The sequence below is a fragment of the Triticum aestivum genome, chromosome 3B (genome assembly GCF_018294505.1).
Source record: "Triticum aestivum cultivar Chinese Spring chromosome 3B, IWGSC CS RefSeq v2.1, whole genome shotgun sequence".
NCBI lineage: Eukaryota > Viridiplantae > Streptophyta > Magnoliopsida > Poales > Poaceae > Triticum > Triticum aestivum.
The window spans coordinates 71883030-71892052 of record NC_057801.1 but is presented as its reverse complement, the minus strand read 5'-3'; the positions used below and the strand labels follow the sequence as shown (position 1 = coordinate 71892052).

Here is a 9023-nt window from a genome sequence, read left to right as displayed (position 1 = left end):
ATGCCTTGGATAAACTCGATGTATCTAACATGGCATTAACCAAATCAGTTAGAGTACGTTTTTTTCGCTCGGCAACCCTGTTTGACTGGGGTGAATATGGAGGCGTCCTCTCATGAATAATGCCGTGTTTCGCACAAAAAATCAAACTCACTCAAGAAGTACTCTCCACCACGATCTGATTGGATCATTTAATTTTCCTTTCAAGTTGATTATCAACTTTTGCCTTATAGATTTTAAAGTAGTGTAGAGCCTTATCTTTAGTATTTAACAGATACACATAGCAATATCTAGTGGAATCATCTATCAATGTCATGAAGTATTTCTTTCCACCTTTAGTCAACACAACATTCATCTAACAAAGATCAGAATGTATGAGTTCTAATGGTGCCAAGTGTCTCTCCTCCGCAGCCTTGTGAGGCTTGCGAGGTTGCTTAGCTTGCACACATCAAAGGCACTTAGAACCTTTGTATAAAGTGAAACTCGGGATTAAATCCAACTTAGCTAGCCGCGTCATAACACCGAAACTAATGTGACAAAGACGTGAATGCCAAACCTTAGATTCATTAACACCCGAATGAATATGGTTCACGACTTTATTACAAAAATATGTGAGGGAAAGGTGGAACATACCTCCGCTCTCATAACCTTTTTCAACAAATAGTCCATATTTAGTAACAACTAATTTATTAGACTAGAAGACCAACTTAAACCCTTCTCTACATAGAAGGGAGCCACTAACGAGGTTCTTCTTGATGGCGAGGACATGTTGCACGTTCTTCAGCTACATGATCTTTCCCATAGTAAACATCAGATCGACCGTGCCAACACCATGAACAGAAGCACTCGCGACATTCCCCATCAACACGGACCCGTGGCCTGTGACCTGGTAAGAAGTGAACAATAAAATGTCAGCACACACATGAACACCTGCACATGTGTCCACCCACCAATCGGTGGGCTGAAACACTGAAAAACAGTAAATAAATTACCGTACCCAGATGCACCATTCTCATTGTTGCCCATAATCATGTTGACAGACTTGGAGTCATGTCCTGATTTCTTAAACTTGTTTGGGCACTTGTTGGCCCAATGTTCAACCGAACCACAAGTAAAGCAACCCTCATTCTTCTTGTTCTTCTTGAACGCCTTCTTACCCTTCTTCTTAAAGTCGGTATTGTGTTGGACCCTTGGGCTTGTGGGAGTTGAAGTTCCTCTAGTTCACCATGTTGGCGACAGAAGTCCCTTCGGCCCCTTTTCCATAAGAGTCCTTTGCCCTCGAATTCTGCTCAACACTCAGATGGCCATTGACATCCTCCACTGAGAATTCATGCCTCTGATGTTTTAGAGTGTTGTCAAAGTTCCTCCAAGAATTAGGGAGCTTAGCGATTATGCAACTGTGAAAAACTTGCCTGGTAAATCGCACTTAAGAAGTTCAAGCTCCTTAACAATGCATATTATCTCATGAGCCTGCTCCAATATAGGATGGTTCTCAACCATCTTGTAATCGTGGAACTGCTCTATAATATACATCTCTCTCCTGGCATCGGTGGCTCCGAACTTAGATTTGAGCGCCTCCCACAAGTCCTTGGCGACATGCACATGTAAATATGCGTCGACCAATTTATCTCCGATCCACTAAGAAATGCTCTGAGAAATACGACGGTGGCCTCCCTGAACACCTTCTCCTGTTCATGAGCAATCGTTCCCGTGGAGACACAGACATGTTCATGAGCAATCGTTCACGTGGAGACATTGGCGACCCAAAGTGGTCTTAGTCTGCCAATGCTTAAAGTACGTACCGGTAAACTTATCCGGTTTTAGTGCAGCGGCAAAGCCACTTGCCGAAAAATTGTGATGATGAACACGACACAAGCGTAGAGGAGTGCGACAGTCGGCGTCGGACTGTGACATGGTGATGATGAAGACGGCGCAACCCACGCCGTGCCACGCGTGTCGTGCCGTGCCGGGGCGGGCAACGGAGGAGGAGTGCGTGAGGGCCTCTTCTCTTCTCAAGCTCCGATAGCATGTAGAAGAGAAACACTTATAAGGAGGTCCAACTCCTCTCCAACTTCTGGGGTGGGACTAAACTTTTCACTACACCTTTTTTTTGAGCAATTACTTTCCACTACACCTAGTGCCAATAAACCCACGTGGGCCCTTAGAGATTTTCAGAAATTGTTAGATGTGCCTAAAGCCCATCGCACATTTCAAAAATTTCACTGGAGGCAGCATCGAGCTGCCGCTCGATGGGCCGCATGCCTGCTGGCCTCTTCAGCCGGACAGTCCTCGATGTGTTCGTCCCGCTGGTGTTCGCCATCGTGATCGTCACCAGCGTTGTCGGGTTCACCACTTTTGTCTGCGTGTGGGTGGAGGACGAGGAGAGCGCTGAGGCGTGGCAACTATAGGCTATGATAGCTACATTAGTCAAGATGTAGTTTCTAGCTTCTAAATTTTGTCAGCCGTAACAAAGCAAAGCAGAGGAAGTTCTTCTGAACTTTTCAGCAACCATCTGTAAATAGTACGTATATGTGACAGTAAAAAGTTTCAGTAAAAAGACAAGTCTGAAAGCAAGCAAGATGATCAACTAGATTCATCAATCCAGCCCCAACGACACAAATATACTAGACACGAATATACTCCCTCTATCCAAAAAAGCTTGCCCCTCAAATGAATGTGGTGCTAGACGGAAGGGGTATTAACAAGACCACGATTCGATCATAGCCACGACCCTAAACAAGGATGGAATTTTTATTCTTGAACAATATTGGTTCACTTCACCAAGTGACACGTTCCTACTTGTAGGTTGTAGCTACTGCTTGTGCTGCTGCTACACACTAACCAACCATCTGTACCATGAGTTCGACATCATCGCAAAAGACGCCTATTCTGAGTACTCATTTTGCGGATCTGATGAGCTCCTCGCTGAACTCCCATAGTTGCTTCGCCAAGACGTCACTCTTCGCGTGCGCACTCTTCTTCTCCTCATTGCAGTCGGCAAACTATTTGCCTGACATACCCTTCATCTGAGGGTTGAGCCCTACAAAACAAGTGTCGTCGGAGGAGGAGGATCATCGGAGCCGTCGGAGGAAGAGGAGAGGATGATGTAGCCCTTCATCCTCCGTACGATATGAACCTTCTTCCGCTTGAGCTTGGCCGCCCTCGTTGCCTTCGACGCCTCACGTGCGGACTATTCCAGGCTCACCATTCATGAAAGACACACCATTCATGCAGGGATGGTGCTTATCAGCAACAATGAAGAGGATCCAGTGATCACTGCTGTGGTAGTAGAACGAGACCAGATGACTGAGCATCTAGGAAAAGAAGGAGACAAGAATGTTATTCATGTACCTATAGATTGAGCCAACTTCTTGTCAGTTACCTTACTCTCACTAGATAATTTTGAATGGGTAATTTTTTTTGTATTAAGTCTAACATCTGGGAGATCATCACACAAGGATCAAATAGCAGCATTACTATCCCATTTTCAATACCTGAAGTCTTCCCATACACTGAAACACCTCTATCATTTGATTCATTGTTTGAGCAGGAGTCACAAGAACAAGAAGTCACTTCTCCATTAATCTCAGCTTCCAAGGCCTCAGCATTAGCATCCACTACCTCAGCCCTACACAACAACAAAAAGAGAAAGGATAAGCTTCCTCTGGTTGAAACTGAGGTAAGAAGAAGTTGCAGAATCCAAAAACTTACCAAGGGCTATAAAAAGAATATATGTTTTGACAGAAATTGCCTTGCTTGTCATGCTCTTCCACCACCAATACCTGCCAAAGTAGCTAAAAGTCTTAATACTTCTTTCTGTAAGGTTTCTGACAAGGACACCTCGGAGGAGCTACTTACCAGCAAGCACAAGAAGCACAAGAGTATTCCTACAACAAGGGGTGGCCCCAAAGCCACTCAGACAAGCAAGGAGAACTCCAAGACCTCCAAGGAGCAGAGCAAATAAGTAGACAATGCCTGGTAGCAGACCGGAATTTTGGTTGTAAGGCAGTTCACCTTTATGTTCATTTGGGTCAAGTTGAACTTGTCTGTCATGTGTACCAGTGGATATGTAATTGCAGAGTCTGTGGTCTTTTATCTCTTTGTCACCAAGCTATGTAGAACTATTGCTCTTCAAGTGTTATCTGCTCCTAAGCACCTCTCTCATCAGCCTCTACCTGACAAAGAGCTTTGCAGTATATTTTCCTTTCATCCGGGTACTGATTTAAGACAGAGCAGGGCTAGCAAGCTTGCAACATTTCATTTCTATGATGGCTAGGGAGTGGACAATCTTGAATTGGAACATTAGGGGGATCAATGACCCATATAAGTGTTTTGCTATCAGAAATAAAATTGCAGAATCGCAATGTGCCATTCTGTGTTTACATGAGACTAAGAAAGAACATTTTGATAGTGGGTACATTAAAAATTTATGTCCCAGAAGAATCAATAAATTTGCATTCATGCCTTCTATTGGTGCATCAGGTGGACTCATTTTTTCTTGGAATGATCAAATCTTTCATGGCCAATTGACCCATTCTAATGATTACTCCATATCTATCACTTTCACATCCAATCCCAATGGAGATTCATGGCTTCTATCTAACATATATGGTCCTTGTCAACACAATGATAGAAGAAACCTTATTGAATGGTTAAAAATGTGCAAATTTAGGATGGTACCAATTGGATGGTGCTTGGAGACTTTAACTATATCAGGTATCCTCACAACAGGAACAGAGAGGAGGGCAACATCACAGACATGTTGGCCTTTGATGAAGCAATTAGTAATCAGGCTCTTATTGAGATTCCACTGAAAGGGAGGAAATATACTTGGAGTAACATGCAGGATGCCCCTCTTCTAGAAAAGCTAGATTGGTGTTTCACTTCAGAATCCTGGACACTAAGCTTTCCATCCACTATGGCATTCCCCCTTGCTAAGACCACTTCTGATCATGGGTCTATCATGATAACAATTGGTACATCCATTCCTAGAGCTAATATTTTCAGATTTGAAAACTTCTGGCTGGAACATTCTGATTTTCAAGAGGTGGTTCAAAGAATTTGGAGTCAAGAACTACCACATCTGGATAGTGCAAAAAACCATAGCCACTAAATTTAAGAGATTGAGGAAAGGGTTAAGGATCTGGGCCAGGAACACTTCTGATCTGAAGAAAATCATTGAGAACACCAACTTCATGATCCTCTGCTATGACTATATTGAGGATGTAAGGGAACTAACACTGGTAGAATCAAATAGCAGAGTTATACTGAAAGCTCATCTGGAATCTATGTTGAAACAACTACGTTTATACTGGAAACAAAGGGCCACCATTAGGCAGATTAAGGTGGGGGAGGCCAATACTAAGTATTTCCAAGCTTAGGCTACCATCAAATTCAGGAACACCTGTATTGCTATGCTCAAAGATGAAACTGGTGAGGAACATGACACTCACCAAGCAAAGGCATCTATCTTATATAGAGCCTTTAAAAATAGGATGGGAACCAGTGATACCACACATAATCCTCTGCACCTACAGCATCTGATTTGCCCCAGGATAATCTTCAGGAGCTAGAAGCTCCATTTAGTAGAGAGGAAATTGATGAGGCTATCAAAAACAAGCTTGCTGACAAAGCTCCTGGCCCTGATGGTTTTAATGTTGCCTTTCTCAAAGCTTGTCGGGGGATAATTAAGGAGGATTTTTATAAACAAATTGAAGATTTCCACAAGGAGACAGTAAACCTGTAAAGTATTAACTACACTTTTATCACATTGGTCCCTAAGACAGAGTCTGCATCCTCTCCAGCTGAATTCAGACCCATTTTCCTCCTCAATTGCACTCTCAAAATAATCACAAAGCTACTAGCCAATAGACTACAGAAAGTAATTTTGAGACTAGTCCACATAAACCAATATGGGTTTCTCAATAACAGATGCATACAAGATTGTCTTGCTTGGTCCTATGAATACATTCATTAGTGCTATCAGTCAAAAAAAAAGAAATAATCCTGTTGAAGCTTGACTTTGAAAAGGCCTTTGACATGATAAATCATGATACTATCATTGATATCCTTCAAGCTAAAGGTTTTGGCAACAGATGGATCAACTGGATTAAAATGATATATGGCATAGGCTACTCATCAGTCGTTCTAATGGAATACCTGGAAAGCACTTTTTATGCAGAAAAGGGGTGAGGCAGGGTGACCCTTTGTTCCCATTAATATTTGTTCTGGCTGCAGATCTCCTCCAATCTATTTTCAATGAATCTATGCAACACTCCTTGCTAGAATCACCTCTTCTCCATCAGTCTTGCCCAGACTATCCCATCATACAATATGTTGATGATACTATCTTGGTGGCAAATGTTGATGTAAGGCAACTGAATCATATTAGAGACCTCATCCTATATTATGCTGCATATACTGGGTTGAAAGTAAACTACTCTAAATCCATCATGATCCCAATCAATACCCCCACTACCAAGATGAATCTGCTATCTCAATTATTGGAATGTAAAATTGGTTCCCTCCCACATTCATATTTGGGTTTGCCACTCTGGATCTATAAACCCAAGATTGAAGACTTTGTACCCATGATGAAAAGGATAGAAAATAGACTGCTCAGCTGCTCCACTATATATGCTCTCCACTGGTGATAAACTCACACTATTGAAATCAGTATTCACAAGCATGCCCACCTTATTCATGTGTTCTCTGATGAGACCAAAAGTTGTGATCAATCAATTCAATATCTACCTGAAACAATGCTTCTGGAGGAAATATGGTACTAAGGATACTGGCTTTGCTCTTGTTGCTTGGGAGAAAGTGTGTAAACCCAAAACTCATGGGGGACTGGGGGTGCTAGACTTAGCCACCCACAATCAAGCACTTCTTAGGAAATATTTGCACAAATTCATGAATAAGGAAGACATCCCTTGGGTCAACATTATTTGGGAGACTTATTATCAAGATTATTTGCCGGGATAGCGGATGATAGGATCATTTTGGTGGAAGGCAGTTCTGAAGCTTCTCCCATTATAAAAGGACCATGCAATTTGCAAGGCAAACAAAGGATATACCATTATGTTCTGGATAGATAAATGGAATGGACAAGCACTCTGCAACAGATTTCCTGAGCTCTTCTCTTATGCTCTAGACAAAGACACTACACTGAACAATTTGCAACCACAGGAGGATATCAACCATTTATTCCATAGACCACTCTCTTATGTGGCATATACCCAATACAACTTGGTTCTGCAGATGATTAACAATAGAGTGGATACTGAAGATAATGATCAATGGAAATATTCTTGGTCTTCTTCACAGTACTCCTCCAGGAAAATGTACTACCTGCTTATGGGAAAAGGCACATCTCATATCATCTTCAAAAGTCTTTGGAGTACTGCATGCAGATTGAGGCATAAAATCTTCTACTGGCTTCTTCTGCAGGACAGACATAACACCAGGAACCTTCTACATAGAAAAAGCATGTTGTTACCAGAATACAGTTGTGCCCTCTGCTCAGAGGGTACTGAAGAAACCCTTGTCCACCTCTTTTGGGGTTGTCCATTTGCACTCCTCTGTTGGGATCACCTCATGCCAAATAAACAGAGAGGAATTTATGCCTATGATGAGATTTTGTTGACTATTAAACACCTGCCTCCAGAAATTGCACTAGACATTGTGATAATGGGCTTTTGGGGGTATATGGTCAGTTGGGAATGACAAGATTTTCAGATCGGCTGCTCCACATTTGAAAACTTGGAAATTCTACCTCAAAGAAGGACTCTGGGCGGTGCAACTAAGAGCAAAGCAGAACAGGGCAGAACAACTTCGTAGTTGGATAGAGCAGCATCTTTAATTTGACCATGTACTTTTTTCCCAGAACTGGTGTAGGTTGTATCTTAATTGCTTGTTTGTAATTTTTTAAAATATTTTTCTTTAATGAAAATACCGTAGAACTATTGTTCTACGGTCTCGGCTAAAAAAACTATTCCAGGCTGAGCCAGAGCGCCTTCGCGTTCTTCCTCAGAGCTTGCTGGTGTCCATCGCCGGCGTAGTAAGTGACCGGTGGTAGACCCACAAGAGGAGCACACTTAATATAACAACTGACTAACATATACACTAATCTAACAAATATTATTAACCGATTACACACAACATACTAAAACTTTATACACTAACTGGTGTCGCATATTAATCAAACCATAACTAATTAAAAAAATAGACTAAACCCTAATTAACAGATACAAACAAAAAAATAATGGTATACCCTTGATGTGCGTGTTGCTAGCTTCGATCTGCTGTCTCCCCTTGTTGAGATCCTCCTCATCGCAAATGGAGCTTCCACCGACGAACTCTGCACAACCACCTCGAGCTCCCTCTTCACCCCAACTGCTCCAAGTCGAGTCCCCCCCCCCCTACCGAACTGCCGCTCCTTCAGCGAAGCTCCCCAAATAGGCCTCCTCCATCCTCCCCCACGCCTCCACACCCTCACACTCTAACCCATGGAATACTTTTCCTCTAATGGATCTGGTAGTTGGGTGAGTTTAGGAGGCAAAAACGAACTGGATCGATTAGAAATGGCAAAGAGAAGAGAGACATAGAAGGTGGAGTCGGGAGGAAGAAGATGGCTACTCCTGGCCTTATCCCTAATCCTTCGGCTTGGGGTAGGCCGAAGATAGCTCTTCGGTCGGAGCGAGACTGAAGACTGCCCATCGGTCGGGCCATGACCGAACTTGATCTCTTCGGCCCACAACGGCCACTCCTCGACCCAAGCGTGAGCGAAGAGCCCTTCCTCAGCCAAGAGAGAGCGAAAGGCACCTCTTCGGCCTGAGCAAGGTAGAAGACTACCAGTTGGTCATGCCGTGGCCGAAGTTGATCTCTTCGGCCCACAACGACCACTCCTCGGTCTAAACGTGACCGAAGACGCCCTCCTCAGCCAGGGGAGACCGAAAAGCACCTCTTCGGCCTGAGCGAGGCCGAAGACTACCCATTGGTCGGGCCGTGGCCGAAGTTGATCTCTT

At 43.2% G+C, this 9023-nt stretch overlaps 1 protein-coding gene across 6 annotated transcripts; it reads right to left on the bottom strand.

Annotated features, from left to right (window-relative positions):
* Positions 1-2730: 2730 nt before the first annotated feature.
* Positions 2731-8818, bottom strand: LOC123068662 (uncharacterized). Of its 6 annotated transcripts, none has more exons than XR_006431945.1 (5): positions 8270-8791; positions 3856-4183; positions 3709-3779; positions 3492-3625; positions 2731-3311 (listed from the first exon to the last, which is right to left on the bottom strand). XR_006431945.1 is itself a non-coding variant. In XM_044491272.1 (4 exons), exons 1-4 carry the CDS (start codon positions 8327-8329, stop codon positions 3341-3343), a joined length of 273 nt encoding a protein of 90 aa, XP_044347207.1. In that variant the 5' UTR covers positions 8330-8818; the 3' UTR covers positions 2731-3340. The 6 variants fall into 6 exon arrangements, 2 of the variants coding, with proteins under 2 accessions (XP_044347207.1, XP_044347206.1); XR_006431946.1 differs by having other exon boundaries at positions 3856-4172; XR_006431944.1 differs by lacking the exon at positions 8270-8791 and having other exon boundaries at positions 3856-3972; positions 4057-8261.
* Positions 8819-9023: the final 205 nt, after the last annotated feature.